At 47.5% G+C, this 19,251-nt stretch overlaps 1 protein-coding gene across 1 annotated transcript in view; it reads left to right on the forward strand.

Moving 5' to 3' along the window:
- Positions 1 to 17,746, forward strand: part of LHPP (phospholysine phosphohistidine inorganic pyrophosphate phosphatase) — a 72,467-nt gene extending 54,721 nt beyond the window's left edge. The window contains exon 7 of the mRNA XM_074545371.1: positions 17,029 to 17,746. Coding sequence (XP_074401472.1) covers positions 17,029 to 17,119 — 91 coding nt within the window. The 3' untranslated portion in view covers positions 17,120 to 17,746. The remainder of the gene's footprint in view (positions 1 to 17,028) is intronic.
- The last annotated feature ends 1,505 nt before the right edge of the window (positions 17,747 to 19,251 follow it).

Genomic DNA, 19,251 nt, shown 5'->3' on the forward strand with positions numbered 1-19,251 from the left:
CCTTCCCAGCCTGTCTCATAAACTCAAAGAGCAATAAAATGAAAGGTTCGTGGCAAGAAAAATTGTACTGGAACTTACAGCAGCCCAAAATCAACCATGGAAACCTTGTGGAACAGTAGAAATCCTGGAGTTAATGAACTCTGCAAAACTGATGTATTTTTATGTAACTAAATTCCAAGAAAAAAATGAAATCTTTATTAATTATCAAGACATGAACTGGTAGGAGAGAAGAGCCAGAATCTTTAGGTCAGATTCATCTAAATCCATCACCTAGTGAAAATTTATATTACAAATAAATACACCCTAGAAACTAGTTCAATAAATTTTTCCTGTTGTAACAAGTTGTGTTCCTGCTTTATGTATCATTTTAAAGGAAGGTAATTGAATATAAATTTTCTCCATCTACAGAAAAATGGACTTCCAAATGCATGTAGGTGTCTGTGAGTATCTGTGTTTTGGGGATAGTGCTGACATCTGCGTAGGGCACGTTGGACTGAGCCTGAGTGACTTCAATAGCTGCTGGAGTGGAAACCAGCACTGATCTCCAACCTGGGGAAAATTCTCCTCAATTCCAGCTTCTTTGTGCATTAGCAATTACTTTCAAATGTTTGAAACTCAATAGCTGTTGCCAGAATCTGCATTGCCTCCCAAGGAAAAACTCTTAATTTCTTTGTGTTTAGAGGCCAAATATGTGGCTAAACTAAGCTTGATGATAGCTGAGGTTTGGTTTTGGGCAGATTGTGAGTCCTTGTACAGTTAGTGCCTGGAATATGCACTGGGGCTGTGTCTGTGGAAATGTAAAAATATTACTCTTAAAAAGAAGTTAATCTTTCCCACATTTCCTGCTATGGTTAGAGGTGGTTTTCTCATTGTTTTGTTCTCAGCTGTCTCAGTGCTTTCAGTCCTCCTGCCTGAAAGTCTCTTCTTGCAATCATTTTGCAGCCTCGTGTATTATGTACACATGAAAAATGCTGGGTTGAGTAAGAGCTTTCTTGGTTTCAACCAGAAAAGAACTACATGAAGTCACTTTTATGAAGAAAGTCTCATATACACTCATAAAATCAATCAGATATAACAGGCCTGGCTGCGAGCAGAAGTAAACTGGTGAAGTTTAAGCCTTCATGTTGTAATGCCTGTGTAATTCAAGTGCCCATTTGCACTCCAGGGGCTCTGCCAGCTCCCAGTGCCTGTTTTACAGCACAGGGTGCAGGCTCAGGGCCACGTTAAATTGTCAGATGCAGGAGGATGTGCCTGCAGCCCTGTCCCTGCAGCAGCTGAGAACATTGCACTGCTTCAAACCTGCAAGGAGAGGGTTATAAAATTATCGTGCCTGTAAATTCCAGCTGCAAACCATATGATTGCAAAGCCCTGCTCCCCATCGTTGTTTAAAATGACTCTTTCCTAAGCTTCCTCAACATCTGCCTGGCCTGGAAGTGCAGTTTTCCCTGTGCTCAGTCACACTCTCTGTGAACACTTGTGCTGGGACTAAAAAGTCTTTAAAAAAAAAAAAAACAACACTGTGCAGCTGATGAAGTGTTTGCTTAGGATTAGGTGCCGTGGTTAATATAAGCATTAAAAAATGTCTCTGGCCACTGTCCTGTGTCACAGCAGCCTCACATTTCCTCTGCTCTGGAGACGGATGTACATCTGGTTTGGGTGGCTTTTGTCCTATTCCCTGGCCACAGAAAGAAAGAGGAACACTGGGCTTCTAAGGATGGAAAGTTATGCAGCAGTGCTAAATATATCAGCGTTTCTTGGACCTGGGCTCGGGGAGATGGGCTGTTCCAGCAGCACTTCCAGCACAGGAGGCAGGGCTGCCCCCGGGAGCTGTGTTTGGAAACAGGGAGGTGCACCCACGTGTAAGGGAGAGCTGGGGAGCAGGGCTGCCCCTGGGAAGCTGCATCCCAAGGCAGGGCAGAGCCCTTGGATGTGTCTGCTCTTCCCCAGAGTGATCGAGTTACACGCCCTGAGCTTTGCCATAGTAGCAGAGGAAGGGGAGAGTACAAAGGTTATGGAAAACAAAACATTAATTTTCGGGACCAGCTGTGTTACAAGCAAACTGCAGCTTTATTTATACCCACAGCATAGTGTCCATAAATCAGGGCTGCTCTCCAGCAAAGCATTTAATGAGAACTATTAAATGATTTCATGATGTACTCATTGTTACCATCTGATAAAAACCAGCGCTCCCTCCGAGGACCAGGAGGACTTTTCAGTGGTAGTTTTTTGTGGGGGAAGGAGGTGTGTGGGGAAGCCAAGCCCTCAGCAGATGAGTTCTGTGAATTTCTTTGGGCACATTGTGTCAGGAGGATCCATCAGCCCAGCCTCCTTGCAGATTTCATTTAGGGACATCAGCTGTGGATGTGAGCAAACCATACGATTGCAAAGTCCTTTGGAGTTTATGTAGCTCCTTTTGTAGAGAAAATACCTGATCTGATCTCTCCTCCATGTGCCAGGTTAGGTCACAGCATTGCTGTGGGTGCATGAGGCTGGACCCAGCCCATGGTGCACAAGGAACCACAGAATGGTTTGGGTTGCAAAGGACCTTAAATCTCATCTAATTCCAGCCCTCTGCCATGGGCTAGGACAATTTCCCCTAGGCCAGGTTGCTGTGGCCTCAGGGAGCTCCACAGAGCCATGCACAGCCTGTCTCCCATGTCATTCTTGGTGTTGGTGGCAGTTCCAGCCAAAGGGATCCTGGATGCTCCCTGTGACCCTGGGGCTTGTCCACACATGGTGAGGGGGGCAGAGGTCCATCTTGGACCTTCCCCCAGATTTTCAGGCTGGAAAGGCCAGATCTGATGGCTGCACAGAGCCCTGTGAGGCTCCTTTGTCACGAGCACACCCAAGCACTAAAATCACAGGGATGGCTAATTTATGTGAGAAGGTTTTCCATGAATCACTGGGGAGGACGTTGTGCCCAGAGCCTTGCCCCTCTCCAAGTGCTTAATTGCTAATCAGAGGCTGGATTCAGCAGCTCCCATTCTCTGGCACTTTCTGTCTCAGTCAATAAAACTGGAGAGGCTCTTGCTGTACAACAAAGATGTTTATCTTGCCCCAAGTTGTGGGAAGCTCTAGGAGGCTGTCCTTTCATACTGCACAGCTCTAATGGGGTAAACAGTTGCTGGTACTTTTAGTTTCCAGCCAGATTTTTCTGAATGGGGGCTGGGAGGAGGATTCCTTAATTAATCCTTTGGGAAAGTGGTTGGGACTCTGGCTTGTTGTTCTGGGTTTGTGTGTAACTAGCATCTCCTAGATGCAGTGAAACCCAGGTCCAAATGTCACCTTGCATTTCTGCATCCCTCTGATGGGTAATTTTTCTTCCTCCTTTAAGCTACCTGTCCCTTTCTCTGGGATGGAACTAGATGGTCTTTAAGGTCCCTTCTAACCCAAACCATTCCATGGTTCTGTGAATATTTTTTCCTCCCCCCAAAAGAAGGAAGTGTCCTTTCCTGGGGAGGAAACAGCTGTGTGTGAGTGGCAGCATGGTTTAACATTAAAGCTAATTATTAAATTCAATATAAACAATCATGAAACCTGCAGAGTATTGCATATGTGATGAGCTGCTCAAGCAACTTGTACCAAACACATGTGGTATTTTTAGATGTTCATTGCTTTCTCAGGACATGCCCATTTGCAGGGCCTTCAGACAACTCCAGGCTGCCTTGCTGTTTTTTCCATCCATGTGAGTGTATGAAATGAGAGTGAGGTGCATAAACAGGGCTGGAGGAAGGTTTTCCATTAGCTGCAGGTAGTAATTTATGGTGGGAAAGCAACAGGCAGTTCAACTCTTTACATTGCTGAGCATTAATGTATAGTGCTGTAAGTTAGAGCATTTCCTTTAATGTTTTACTTGATTAGGTCTCTTCCTTTATGATCTGCTAAAGCCCTTTCCACGCAAGGGCTTGGGTGGTTTGTTTCAAAAAATTCTTTATTATATTTTTATATATTTTATATAGCACACACCCCCAAGCCACTGCTTCATTTTAGACTGAGAAAAAACATCAGAGGATTGATCAGCCCTCCACAGATTGCTCTGTGCTGCTTTGAATGCAATTTGAAGGGGACTGGCTTATTGTTGGGTTGTTTTCAACACCACAGACAAATATCTCCACCCTGAAATGCCTTTGGAATTTAGCAATATGTGCACACCACAGCCTTGGTTGTCCCACCTCCAGTACAAAGTAGACCTTTGAAGTATTTTAAGTATTAGATTTTCTCAAAGGTATTGAGCATGGTATGTAAATAGACTTCATTCAGGCCAGGTTGGGTTACAGAAGCACAGCTAAAACCAGTATTATGGGCTGTTCATTCTACAAAGGATCAGCCTTCACTTGAAGCTGATGCAAAGGGAGGAAACTGGTCTCAACCACAATGCTCAGGTAAAAGCAAATACTGCAGATACCAAGAAGGTGAAGCTGTTACCATGCCACTGCTTTTGTTTGTTTGGGGTTTTTTCTCCTCTGTTCTAAAGCTGTTGAGTCTTTTTTATTGATTTCATGGTTAAGAAATGTCCCAAGTTCAGTCTGATCCTAAGAAATGGGAAAGCCTTGCCAGCTGCCCCGGAGGTGGAGAAGCCCCTGGGCCCCCCTTTCGTTCCCAGCCCTCCTGGACACCTTGCACAGCTGATCTGGGTCTTGGAGCTCAGGAAGAGCTGGTTCAGAAACCACCTCAGCCCTACGAGGGTGAGTGTGGCAGGGTTTGGAAGCAGCAGTGGTGCCTGGTGCTGTTCTGGGTGTGCCAGGTGTGGTACAAACTCAGCCTGCTGGATGATTTTGTGGTTTCAGGCTGTGGTTTGCTGTGTGATAACAGCCAGCAATAAACTGCTGTGGGAAATGCCCAGTCAGTCCCACAAAAGCTGTTTGGAGGTGGCCATAATATTAACCATTGTATTTATGAAGGTGGAAGGGACTGACAGAGAAAATGATGCTGGAGGATGGGAAAGTTAGCACAGGACACAGACTGAACCTGTGCAACTCCCTGCACTGAAACCAAGCATCCCAAACCCAAATATTCATCCCTCAGTTGTTGCGAATTTGGGATTATCTCTCTTTGACAACATGCAGCAAAATCCCTGTTGACATGACTTGGTATTTGACAAAACTCCTGGAAGGCTTCAGCCAGGGCTTGGCTCTGAGCCTGCACTGAGCACACAGCCAGTGGGACACTGGAAGTCAGAGCTGGAAGGAAGCAGGTACAGCCCTCGGCCTGTTCTCTGTGTCCAGCCCCAGGGCTGGCTGCCAGCAGCGTGGGGATTTAATCCCTGCACTAACACTGTTAGCTCAGTGCACTTCCCATAATCCATGCTTAAGCACGAGCCTAGCTGTGGTTTGACACCTTGAAAAATGTGCTCGCTGCCTTCCCTCAGCTCAGGCTCCCTCCTGCGTCCTGCTGGGGTGGAGGGGAGCCAGGAGTAGCAGGAGAGGAGCCCAGAGCCATCCCTGCAGCTCTGGTGTTTCCAGGGCAGCAGCTCTGCACATTCCCTGCAGAGCCCTGGGATCCCTGGGCAAAGTGCGGCCCGTGAGCCCGGCCTGTCCTCACCCTGTGAGCAGCTTCCCACATTGTGAGCCCCATCTGCTGAGGGCATCCTGCCTTCCTCTGCAGGGAAGGTCCCCATTGCCAGGTGAAAAATGAAAGGGATCCGGTGTGGGCTGGCTGTGCTGCTCCATACAGAGCTGTGTTGTTTTCTGCTGGGTTGAGGGTCTTACGCCCCAGCGACCCCACTCAGTATCTTGGAGGCTGCAGGCACAAAGTTCCCTTCATTACCTGCTCAACAGCTCAGCAAATCTGGGCTTTTTCATCTGTGAAATGAAGCAAAAGGCAAACCTGGCTATCTCTATCACTTCATAGAATCGTGGAATAGTTTAGATTGCAAGGGACCTTAAAACCCACCCAGTGCCACCCCTGCCATGGGCAGGGACACCTTCCACTATCCCAGGTTGCTCCAAGCCTCTGGAACACTTCCAGATATTGGTAAATGTATCTCCCAAGCAAATGAAGTTTCATTTCCTTGGCACTGTGGTCATGGAAGGGAAGGCAGGCAGACATTCAGGCCATGCAAACTTCCAAAGAGAAGATTGTGAAGATCTCAATTACAGAGTTGCTTAAGCAAATGAGCCATAATTTGGAATAACTTTACTAAAGTGTCTGCTTTAGGAGGGGCAGGAGTTTTTGAGGAGCAGGGCTGAGTTATTTGGGTGGCTCTGCATGTTTAGGTGTCTCTGAGCCCTCCCAGAGGGCATCAATCATGCACTGACTCCAAGCCAAGGCAGAACTCTTGAGGTTTAGCCCAAATACATATTCCCTTTTGTTATATCAGTTCAGCATGAGCACATTTAGTGTTCCTGACATCCTTGAGTGAGGTTGGATGCAATTTTCCTATCTGGAATCTAGTTTGGGAAAAGAAGTCAGACAGACCCCATGCCATTGCCTTGTCCAGGCCGAACAGTTTTGCAGACAAAAATATAAATTTTGCCTTAATTTTCCTGTGTAGGTGCTTTTCTGGCTTCCCACGTGAGAAGGGTTTTGGAGCAGGGTGGTGCTGGTTCCCCACACGTGTGTGAATTGGCTGTTCCTGCCCTTTGGAAGCAGAACTGGCTGCATGTCTGTCTGCTTGGGTTTCCTGGGAGTGGCACAGATAGCTCATAGTTTCATTCTCATTTAAAATTAAAGCTGATTTAGTGAGCAGCATCTGGAGACAAATATTATTCTCCTTAGGGTAGCTCAAATTCTTCTTTGGTGAGAAACAGTCTTTTAAAGCTGTAACTTGGAGTGTCTTGTCTCTAGAGTTGCATTATCAGTGCCAATCTGGCCTAAGATTTTTTAAGCCAAACTTCTCCAAACAGCATTTAAAACCTTAAATTAAGGCTTCTTTCTTTTATAATCTGCAAAGCTCCTTTTTTTGCTAGAATCTGCATCTGCCAGAGTTCTGTGACTTAAATCTCCGTGAGATGCTTTGCAAATGTGGAAGCCAGCATTCATTTTACACCTTTCACAGGGATTTTGTAAGTGATATATTGAAGGAAAGCAATGAAATATTCTCTTAGGCTAAGGTCTTTAAAAGTATCTAACAGAGTAAGATGTCTGAGCACCACTGAGCTTTACATTGAACCCTTGAAATTAATCTTTCTCACTCCTGTGTAATATTAAATCTGATTAATAGCTAATGCATCAGCTCCATTTAAGATGCACATCTGTTTGTGTGTATGCACAAAGCAAATATTTATGTCCAAATTCTTTCTCAGGGGCGTTTAAAATTATTTTCTACTGAATTGAGTAAGGTCATCTGGCAAAGCCAAGCAGGTCATCAATAATTAATCCAAGCAGGCAGAGCTGAGTCTCAGGGTGCTTGCAAACACCCTGTTAGACTGGATAGTTTGGCAGAGCAGGGGCAATTCTCAGATTTTCTCAGAAAACAAGCAAAAGTGCTTGTTTCACTTTTGAGGGGGAGAGGGAGGCTTTGCTTTTATTGGAAACAGCTGTGCTGTGCTTGCTCTGCAGCCCTTGGTGCATCCACATGTGCACTGAGAGCTCCTGGTCCCCCCGTGCACCCAGGCCAGCCAGGGGGTCCTTGCATTCATGGCTGGCATTCATGGCTCATTTCCAACAAGGGGTTGGATTTATCTCACTCAACTTTGTCCATATTCTATGAAAAGTTAGATTCTTTACACCTAACCCTAGCTCTGGCTGTCCAAGAACTGGCTCTGGGGTATGAGCTTGTCATCTGGTTTAAATAGAGTCAGTAGGGAAAAGAATCATCTCTTCCAGAGGTTATTTCCTATCCAGACTTGTTATCTAAGAAACTGGGATGAACATGGGATGAATAAGAAGGGGGAAGGAAGCTGGTGAAGGGTCTGGAGCACGAGTCCCATGAGGAGCAGCTGAGGGAGCTGAGAAGGGGCTCAGCCTGGAGCAAAGGAGGCTCAGGGGGGACCTTGTGGCTCTGCACAGCTCCTGCCAGGAGGGGACAGGGACAGGAGGAGAGGGAGTGGCCTCAGGCTGGGCTAGGGGAGGGCCAGGCTGGGCATCAGCAGGAATTTCTCCATGGAAAGAGTTTGGAAGTGGCTGCCCAGGGCAGGGGTGGAATCCCCACCCCTGGAGGGATTTAAAGGACCTGTAGATGTGTTACTTGGGGACATAGGGCAGTGCTGGCCTTGGCAGTGCTGGGGGCACAGTTGGACTCAGTGATCTCAGAGGCCTTTTCAGCCTAAGTGACTCTATGGTTCTTGGTTAGGTTCAGCCTAAGGGATTCTGTGGTTCTGTGTGTACTTTCCCCTTTCCCCTTTCCTGTCTGTCCAGAGCAGGAGGCTCCTGGAGAGGTCCAGGTGACCAGCCTGGGCAGAGCATCTTGGTTTTGGACAGACAGCTCTGTGTGAAATGGGTCTGAGCCAGCCTGATGGGAAGCCTGAGGTGGCTGAGGGTGAATGTTCAGCTCTGCAGTAGCAGCAGCATTTTGTGCTCTCAGATGTTTGTGTTTCCTCTGGCTGCTCTGGTTGGCCTAGCAGAGTACATTGAACAGATATTGCCAGTGCACTCCATCACTATGTGAGATGGATTGAAGTGGTTTCCATGGGGCTGAGCATGGCAGTTCCTGATGCAGTAACTCCCTTCCACCTGTGTCTTCAAACCCAGCATGCACCACCCAGCCTGGAGCAATGATGGTTTCACCTTTGGATTCAGGCTTGATGGGACCACAGCCGCCCAGAGCCCACAGGATCCCTGGATTGTGGGCAGAGGAGAAGGGACAGAGCCCCTTGAGGCAGAAGGGACTGACTGGGTGTCCCCATCCTGTGCCCAGCAGGTTCCACCTCTCCCTGCCCTGCCAGCTGTTCCCAGGACACGTGTGCAGCTGTTTTGGGATTAGCAGGCTGGGAACCAGTCCAAAAACAGATCAGGCATGTGTGCTGCTCCCTCTCCTCCACCACAGTGCTGGTATGCACACTTTTAATGCCTGGCCCCTGCTGAACTGCTCTGGCTGTGCAAGATGAGAGAGCTGTGCAGTTCTGACAGGAAAATTGCTGCCCAGCTGCCGGAACACCAGTGCTGTGCTTGTTTAAATATTTGTTCAAACCAGCCTTACTTTCCATGAGGGGTTTTAGAGGTAAGGGAAAGAAGTCAGCACTGATAAAATCTCATGCTCTGGTGTAATGGCATGAGAACATTTAGGCAGGAGTACCCTCTGTCCCAACAGCAGCACTTCACATCACGTCTTCCCATCACCACCCTGCCTTCCTTTGTGCCTGTGTTTCTTACTGTGTAGATGTGTATATATCCTCTGCACAGACTGTCAGGACTTTTGTTCTCCAGAGCTTTTAATCTGGCATGTTCACATGTGCTGGGTTTCCTGAGAGAGAAAACAAATAGGGATGGGTGGAGGGAAGCAGCTGCCATCAGAGCTTCCTCAGCTCTGTGTGCTCAGAGTGCAGGGTGCACTGAATCCTGCAGAGATGCCAGGAACTGGGGTTCCTCAAGGGTTAACTTGCAATCACCACGAGTAAATGCCATGCCTGTGGAGAGGACTATGGGAAATACTTGTGTTCTATCCCAAGTTTTTATGTGAAACCATGGGATTTTGCTCCCGCCAGCCTCCAGCTCCTGATCTGTTCTCTCACCTCTGCTCATTTAACTTCTTCATTTTGACAAAGTCCCACTTGCTGTCCCTGAACCTCTTCAAACCTGTGGTTACAATCCCCATTTCCAACCTGTTCCTTGTTTCCCAAAGTGATGTCCTGCACCAGATCTTGGCAGTTTCCAAAGACCTGGTGGGAAACCTGGTAGAGCAGAGTGCAGCAGGAACACCAGGCACCCCTCATGCACCTCCTTTAGCCCTACCAGTGCTCTCAGCACCCTCTTCTGAGCAGTTATTTCTGGAATTGTCTATCTGAGAGCTTTGGTTAGAGCATCTCCATGCAGCCAGCTGATTACAAACTAAAACATTCCAATTAAACACTTCCAATTAAATTTTCAGCACTTGTACGTTTGAAAAGTACAAGTGCTCACTCCAAGAAGTGTACTGAAATTCAGAAAAACAAAAATCTGGGGAATGGCAACTTTTCAGTGCCTAAAGGGGCTGCAGGAGACCTGGAGAGGGAATTTGGATGTGGGATGGAGTGACAGAATGAGGGGGAGCAGCTTCCCACTGCGGAGGGCAGGGTTGGATGGGATTTTGGGAAGGAATTGTTCCCTGTGAGGGTGAGCAGGCCCTGGCACAGGGTGCCCAGAGCAGCTGTGGCTGCTCCTGAACTGGAAATGTCCAAGGCCAGGTTGGACAGGGCTGGAGCAGCCTGGGATAGTGGAAGGTGTCCCTGCCCATGGCAGAAATGATCTTTAAGGTCCTTTCTAACACAAACCATCCCAGCATCACGGTATTTCTAGCATTTGGCAATTTATTTTAATTTTATTTTCAGGTAAACCATGCAGAAAGATAACTCCCTATGCCCTCAATCCTAGTATTGCCCACGTGTTGATATGTTGTGGAGAAGTGTTGGACTTAATCTGGTTTATTCTACTCAGTTAAAACTGCAGCAGTTTAACAGAAATGAGAACAATTAAGTCACAAGCCCACAGACTTCCTTCAGGTGTTAGCAAACAGTTTGGCTGTAATTTCCACCCGTTTGTGGATGCTTGAATTTAAATGAGTCACAATTAAACACAATTAGTGGGAGGTAAGAGAGGAGCAGTGGAGGATGCTGGTTTGCTCTGACACAGGTTTGCTTTGCTTGGAGCTCTCCAAATCCAGTCTTTTAACCACAAATCCTCTCTTCCTATCCCAGGGATCTGCCCATGACATGAGAGGGTCCAGGTATGGGATTTCCTGGAGTTCTGGGAGCTGCTCCAGCCCTGGGTGCTGTTACTGAGTTTGGTGCAGGTTTTTCTCTTAATTGTATGATCAGGAAATGTGCTTTACAACCATCCCTCAGCTGTCCATCAGGGACCTGTCAGTCATTGTGATTTATCTGGGTTTTCAGTGCCAAACTGATTAAATTGCATGTTTCACAAAAGAAAGAAAAAAAGGGAGTTTCACTCATGGCACCAAGTTTAATTATTGCATCTTTCCAAAGCAACCAAAGCAAAGGTTACAGTGTCTGTTTGCATTCCTCATCAAGAAAACCTTGTTAAACCCAGTCTTGCATATTTTACAGCCATGCTAAGAGCCCCTGAAGAATATGCTGTTGAGAGAAATGGTCTCAGGCTTTTTTATCTCATTTTATGGAGCAGGAATTGGTGCTGTTGGTGGGAGTCTGAATGGTGACCCAGAGATGCCTTGGTCCAGCAGAGGGTGACATTTGGGATGGGGTTTGCTGTGTGACAGAAGTGGTGCAGAGCTGGGATCAGGCTTGCCAATGACTGCAGCTCTGTGGCACGGCAATGTGGGACCATTTGTCTTTTCCATGTTCACTTTGGTGCCTTGCTTTGGCCCTGCTTGGTGTTTTCCTGCCTACCCCAGTTTCTGAAGGGCTGTGTAAGAGCTAATTTTAACCTGTGATCCCAACCAGGTGTTGATCAATGCCTGTCTGCTCTCACTCTCGGGCAGGTTTCAGCAGGCTGAGCTGGATCCCAGTGCTGTTTGTGTGACCATGACTATCCAATGTCAGCTACCTCCATGTCAGAAATAGCTACTCACTTTGCATAGTTCAGGAAGGTTTATTAAACCTTATCAAAAATACAACAGAATACTGAATTTAAAAAAAGAATTACAGCACTGAGAGCAAAAGATTTTCCCCGCCATGTACTCAGCCCCCTCACAATGGAGGTTCTCTGTTTTTAACTCTTTAACCCCTCCCAAAGTTCTGTCCCTCAACCACTTCTTTGCTGTCCAGTGGTGGAGATCTCTTCCTCAGATCCTGACTGGAGGTCAGATGTCACCAGTGACACGCCAGCCCTCCCTGGTGTCCCAACCCCAGCTGGCCCTTGATAACCATGGGAGGGGGTACAACATAACTATAAATCCATACAACTTTTCCTAACCTGTGTACATGATATTAGTCCATTAATTGTGAGAATCAATCATGGTGTTACTCATCTATCACATCCACTTGGCCTTTTATCTGTTAAATATTTTGCCCATGCAGTAACCCAGCTGTTTCCTTTTTGTTCCCCATGTTTTGCTGGAGAAGAGCATGAGTGAGGTGCTGAGAAGGCTTTTCCAGGCTGAGTGTGAGGGTCCCTAGGACAGCATTGGGAGGGCCTTGAGCTCAGATATCCCCTCTTAGCTCCTGGTGGGATGGTTTGCTCCCAGCTCATAGAGAATCAGTCCCATCCCACATTCTGCAGGTGCAGTTCTCTTTCCAGCAGTGATTCCCTGTGGCAGTGCCATCCAATCCTCTCCAGCCCACATTCCACACCTGGAATCCCAACTGCTGTGGGAAACAAAAGAATTAACTCAAAACCTAACTGGGGTTTGGGGTCATCTTTACTCTGCATTTGCTTCAAAGACTCCAAGTAGCTCCTGAAAGGACCAGGCAAGCCAGCATAGATCCCTTCATCCCTCAGAGATGCTCAGCTGCAGCTGGGTGAGCCATCCCAGAAAATTGCCCAGAAGTTGGGACAACTCAAGACCATTCCTGATAGCTGAGTCTAGGCAGGGAATCCAGTCAGAACGGTGCAAATCTGACCCACACAGTAAATGAACCTTTTTCTTTTTGCAGAAGCTGATTTTTTAAACCAGCCCTGTACAGTTTGGTTGCATGCTTCAGCAGGAGGAAGCCATCACTTTCTGGCAGGCAGCAGCTCTGATACTGGAGTTTCCCTGATAACTGGAGTTTCTCTTCCCAGGTGAAGAGTTAAATTTGCAGAGCCAATTTTCTGCTGCTCCCTGATGTCTCCAGGTGCAGCACTGATCTGAACTAACCAGTTTAGTGTGGGCTGAGGGTCTGGCTCAGGGCACAGGGGCCACAGAGCTGCTGCTGCAGCCCTGACAGTGATAAATAACCCCTGGGAGAGGAGGATGTTCAGGCATCTCCTGAGGAGCATTTGATGGACACAGGACCACTGTCTGAGCTGCATCATGTTAAAAATGGCTCATATTGTTCATGTGCTCTATGCTCTGATCCTTTTGGGTGGCTTTTCTTCTCCTGACATCACCCTGTGTGCCCATAAGGACCAGGAGGGACCACCCTGGCTTTCAGAGGCATCCTGTGCTAAGCCACTCCATTCCCTGCCAGCAAGGTGGGCACCAAAGGCAGTGCAAGAGTGTCACATTCACAGTGCCATGGCCAGTTTGGGCTGGGAAATGCTGTGCACTTCCAGGCCCTGGTGCTCAGCCACTGCAAGGAGTCCTGCTTTATGGAAGAGAGTGTTTCCCAAGGCTGTAGTTGATTTTTCACAAGCAAGTTTGTGCACTGGCCAGCAGTGCTGACAGCTCCATGTTCAGCTGCAGTATATAATTTTCTGTCATTTTGATTTATGCTCTTCTCTGTAACCAGAGCCCCATATGAGAAAAAAATTGGAAGGAGTCTGTCCTAAAGTTAGCTCAATGCTAACTTCCTCAACTGACCTAGCAAATTTAAGATATTTTTAGATTTTATTATTATTATTATTTATTTCTGGAATGTGAAAGAAGAAAGTATTAAAAGGTGTAACCTTCACTGTCAGTGCTGTGACCTGCAGTTCCACGGGGTTCTTGTCACTGAGAGAGAAGCTGAGCTGGACCCATGAGACCAAAATCTGCTGTTGACTCAAGCTTGCACCTGCACCCAGTGCCCTTGTCCACCCACCAAGCAATGCCCAGGACATCAGGGCAGAGCTCCAGGGCTCTGCTTCCCCTCAGGGCTTCTTAAAACTCCCTGTGGCTGGTGTTTCTCTTAGGAAAAAGCCCAAATTCCCCAGGGAAGAGGCTGGTGTAGAGACATGGTCTCTGCTCCCTCTGGACAGCAGAATAAGGGCTCATCCTGCATTTGGGTTTGCCCAGAGGTTTTATGGCACTGCTCTCTCTTTTGCCTCACTTGTGGCACCCAGACTTGGGCTCCTGAGTTGTTGTGCTGCATTTGGAGCTTTGTTTCTTGGCATTAGAGTTTGGGGGTTATTGCTTGCAGTTCCCTTTCTTTGGATGCTACAAGAGCAGCCCTGAGCCAGAGGGGGGAGCAAACCCATCCCTTGGCTGGTTTTGTGAGCCACAAAATGCCTGTGAGACAAAGGAAGGGGCCACATGAAACGGGAATTGTGGTGGCACTGACAGGGACAAAAGCCCCACGCACAGCCCTAGCAAAAGGCAGCAGACCAGGGAAGTGTGTTTAATCCAGCTCTCTGCTTTCCTGCAGAGTTCAGACAACTTTATTTATTGTGTTTTAATATTGACTTCAGTGGAGCCAGGAGCGTGATGTGATCCCATGGTATTTGGGCAAATGGGTAAAAAAATATATAATTATATAAATATAATATTTATATTAATATAAAATATATAAATATGTATATTATATAGTAATATATATTTATAATGTTTATATTTATAGAAATAATATATAATAAATATATAACAAATGTATATTTATATATTTGTATTATATTTATATATAATATATTTATAAATATATTTTTATATATAAAATATATGATAACTATATAATAAATATATATTATATATTTATTTATATATTTATTTATATATATATTTATTTATTTTTATATACATTCACACACCCCCTTTTCACAGGACACATTAAGTGTGTACAGGACTTTTCCTTGATGACTGGCATTTAGCAGCTGAGTTACAGATGGATTTCTGTGTAGTCAGCACAGATATTAATCACAAAATCCTTTTAATAGATCAAAGAGTGCTGTGTAATTGAAAATTTCTTGTAGAAGCGTCCGTTTCAAGCAGTTCTTAGAATTTTCTCCTAATGTGTAATCTAGGAAAAGAACATTTTTCAGGGTGTAAAATGCAAAGAGATGTTTTGTTCATTGCTTTATTTAGTTCTCCGCTCAAATTAGGGATTAGTGACAAGAAATTGATATTTTACAGTATGCCCAGAGTTATTTTTGTGTTCATCAAAGCCACTTGGTTAAATCAGGAGTGAGCAGTAATTACCACTGAAGGGATGGGTACACACTGGATTTTTACTTGCTTTATGTGTGAAGGCTTTTCTCCATCAGCAAACACTTTTTCAGCTGAGAAAAACCTAAAAAAAATCATAATAATTATTCTGATTGCTCCCTAGCCCTGTAACAAGATGGAATTGGGATATTTAAAGAAAGACCCATCCACTTCTTAAATAAGACGCAGAGTTTGTTTCCTGGAGCCTGGTGCTGGGCATGGCTTTGCAGGTGACACAAGGAAAGGTGAATATCGGCTGAAAATACAAAAATATTTCATTTTTCCTAGTTCATAGCCCAATTTTGCGGCAAGCAGAGCCTCAAGCACACACTGTGGGCTTCCAAAAGTGGCAATGCCTTTGTGAGGAGCAGGGCTGAGAAAAGAGCAGGAAGGAAACAGCCCTGGGGAGCTTCAGTGCTGGGACAGAAGTAGTGATTTGGTGCTTGTACAGACAAGTGCTCACCAAATCCTGCACATCATTAATAATAATAATAATCATCATCTCTGTGCCTCCCCTGCATCCGGTGGGAAATGCATCTTCCCCACAGAGAGGCTGTGCTAAATAAAGGTTTGCCCTTCCCAGGGAGCAGGAGAGGTGGGAGGTGGACATTTGGGCTCCCATCTCTCTCCCAGAGGAAGGTCATTAAGTGTATAAAGTACATATGTTTTCCCTTCAGCAGCTGTTGGGTTTCTCAGCCCAAGAGCCACAACAGGACCACGAGGTTTGGAAAATTTCTGCCTCCCACATCTGCCCCCTCCTCAGCAGCAGTGCTGCTAAATCAGCAAAATGGGATTGTGCAGCTGTGCCTCATTAGGCCAGCACTGCTAATTAAGTATTGGCAAAAAATGGCTTCAATTTACTCTGCTTTGGGGTGCTGACTTGGTGGAGGGTGAGGCTGAACCTTCCGCTGGTGGTGTTTCAAACCAGCACTGCTGGGTTTGCAAGGGATGGTGGTCCTGCAAAATTAAACCCTGGCAGAACCTTCCTTTTCACTGAAGTGGTGTGAAGACTTTCTGTGTCTCTAGGTTCTTTTCTCTGCCTATTTCTAGATAAAAACTGTGGGAGAATAATTATTTGCAATTTTGTAGGGTCCCAGGCTTGCAGGGAAGTGTCCTTACAGCAATCCCTGCCTGGTACTGCTGTGGCCTGGATGAAGAAGTGCCATGTAAAATGCAGTGTATTCGCTTGGATTAGTTAATTAACTAATTGGAAATTCTCTTCCCATTGAGGTTTTGCAAAGTTTTGCCGAGCTCATTTGCACAAAGGACATTGGATCCACCTGGGCATGTGGGAAAGACCTGGGTGTGGGAGAGAGAAAGGGGAAAAACAAACAGAAGAGGGAGGAATGTGAGTCAGGAATGGAGTGGCCAGAGGAGCAGGGAGGTCACTCTGCCCTGGGCACTGTGAGAGCACCCTGAGTGCTGTGCCCAGCTCTGGGCCCTCAGCTTGGGCAGGACCTTGGGACACTGAGCACATCCAGAGGGGCTGGAACACAAACCCTGAGAGGAACCCCTGAGGGAGCTGGGGGGGCTCAGCCTGGAGAAAAGGAGACTCAGGGCTGCCCCCATCACTCTCACAGCTCCTGAAAGGTGCCTGTGCTCAGCTGGGGCTGGGCTCTGTCTGCAGCAGCACTGACACAACCAGAGCACACAGCCCCAAGGGAAATACAGGCTGGATAGCAGGAAAAAGTTTTTCACAGAAAGGGGATAAAGTTCTGGAATGGCTGCCCGGGGAGGTGGTGCAGTCCCCATCCCTGGGTGTGTTTAACAAAGCCTGGATGTGGCACTGGGGGCCAGGGTTGAGTTGAGGGGTTGGGGCTGGGCTGGACTCCATGATCTTGAAGGTCTCTTCCAACCCAGAAATTCTGTGAATTCTGTGAACCTCAGAGGTGCTCCATTGGCTCTGCCTGGGCTCTGTGGGCAGCAGGATGACCAGGGACATGGGGGCTGTTTGGGGTCCTGCCCTTGCTCAGCTGTGCCCCTCTGTCTCCTTCCAGGCCGTCCGATGAAAACCACCCCGAGGTGAAGCCTGATGCCTATGTGAACAACCTGGCTGAGGCTGTGGACATCATCCTGCAGGAGATGTAAATCCCAGCAGGAGCAGGGATGAGCCCTCACATGCAGCCCCTCCATGGATCCACTTCATCCTCTCCCACCTCCATCTCACCTGGATGAACCCAGCCCAGCCTTGTTCAGGGTGGTGGGCACTTGCCTTCCGAAATATTTCACATAATGGTACTAAGATGATCTCCTGACCTCCCACCCAAGGGAACACCAAGCCTGCTGTCCTCTGGCAAGTCTTGACTGCCCTGCCCTTGGTGCCTGTGAGGGGCCTCAGCCTCCTCTGGGTGATGCTGGGGGGCTGTTCCCCCTTTTTTATCTTTGCTCACATTGGGGAGGTGGGAAACAGGGAGCCTGGGCACCCCCTCCTGAATGGATTTACCTGTTTAACCCCCATGTCCTGTGCCTTTTGGGGTCCTTGTGTGGAATGGGGGATGTCCTTGGGGGCTGATGGAGGCCACCAAGCTCCTGTGTGTGCCTCAGGTGGCACAAAAGCCCTGGGGAGGGGACAGCCCCACGTGCCCTGGCAAGGCAGGAGCTGTGGTTCTGCCAGGACCAGCCCGTCTGGAGCAGCCCCAGGAGGGGGCACAGGAATCAGTAACACATTAGGGAATAACTGCACCATCCTGTCAGGAATAAACCCTGTCCTTTGGATCTGGCCTGGTTTGTCATTGTGTTCAGTTGGGTCAGCACTGGCAGAGGTGTTTACAGGACCTGAAATGCTTTTCCCTGCCTGGAAAAGCTGGAAAAGGCCATGGGACTGATGGTCTTTGCCTCCCCTCTGTGTGGGGGGCTTTGTGAGCAGCCTGTGTGGGAGGGGGTGTGGGTTTCCTGCCTTTCCCCATTAAAACCCTGGATGTGCAGTCCCTGAGCTGTTGGGGCTGAGTCAGACACAGCTCCAGCTGAAAATGGACTTTTCACAAGGGCATGTAGTGATAGAACAAGGGGGAACAGCTTCAAAAGGGCAGGTTTAGATTGGATATTGGGAAGAAATTGCTCCCTGTGAGGGTGGGGAGACCCTGGCACAGTTTGCCAGAGAAGCTGTGGCTGCTTCATTCCTGGAAGTGCCCAAGGCCAGGTTGGATGGGGCTGGGAGCAGCCTGGGACAGTGGAAGGTGTCCCTGCCCATGGCAGGGGTGGAGTGGGATGGGCTTTAAGGTCCCTTCCAGCCCAAACCATTGAGGGATTGTAGGATTCTGTACTCACTGAACATCCCCTGAGCCTGATCCTGCCCCACGTGCCTGCTGAGAATCTGCTGCTGCAGCTCAGCTCCAGCTCAGCCCCCTCCTGCTGCCAGGACAGGCATGAGATTTGCCTTTTTTTGCTAATCAGAATAAGGATTTCTAAAAGGAGCTGCTCCCTGCCTCCAGGCACTGCAGCCCTTCCCCTGGGATCTTCGTTTCTCCCCCTGTCAGTTTTGCAGTGCAGCTGTTGCAGCATGTGTGGGAACACCTGGCCCATGCTGCACCTGGCAAGAGCATGGAAGGGGCTCAAAATGGGTCAAAAAATTAAAATATTAGGGGTTGTTCCATCAAGTCCTCTGCCCACCCTCACTGACACATGGTGGTGTCTGCAAGGGTCACCTTTTAGAGGCAAAAATCCCCTTTTAATCAACATATCAGCAGTTCTGTACCCTCTTGGGCTTTGGGCAAGACTATTTGGGCTTCATCCTGCCCCAGATCTCCAGGGGACCATGGAAATCATGTAATTATGTTTGTGTTACATATATTTAATATACATCCATACTCTCAGGCAGCATGTGCTGGCCACTGCATTGTCACTGCTCTCTGCATCTGCACGCAGGAGGTACAGGATAATTCCAGCTCTGTTTCCAGCAGTCCCAACAGCTGAAGATGACCCCACTCACTGAAGGACACCAAAATGATGCTGCCTGTTTCTGGAGTGTTGGAACACTTGTTTTTCAGAGCTACCAGCTGGCCCTGGAGCTGCATAGCACCCCTTGGGGACAGCAGGGGAAAGGGGGCTGGGAATTAAGTTCTAATAAAATAAACTACATCTGGGAAAATGACCTTAGTGCAATTTTTTGGGTCTGTTTTTGCATCTTCTGTCCTCTGGGTAGTGGTTCAGCCAAAGTGTATGGTACTGTCAGCATCCACACACATGGAAGATGCTAGAAACCCTGGTCAAACGTTCAGGCT

Source organism: Zonotrichia albicollis, chromosome 7, assembly GCF_047830755.1.
Source record: "Zonotrichia albicollis isolate bZonAlb1 chromosome 7, bZonAlb1.hap1, whole genome shotgun sequence".
NCBI lineage: Eukaryota > Metazoa > Chordata > Aves > Passeriformes > Passerellidae > Zonotrichia > Zonotrichia albicollis.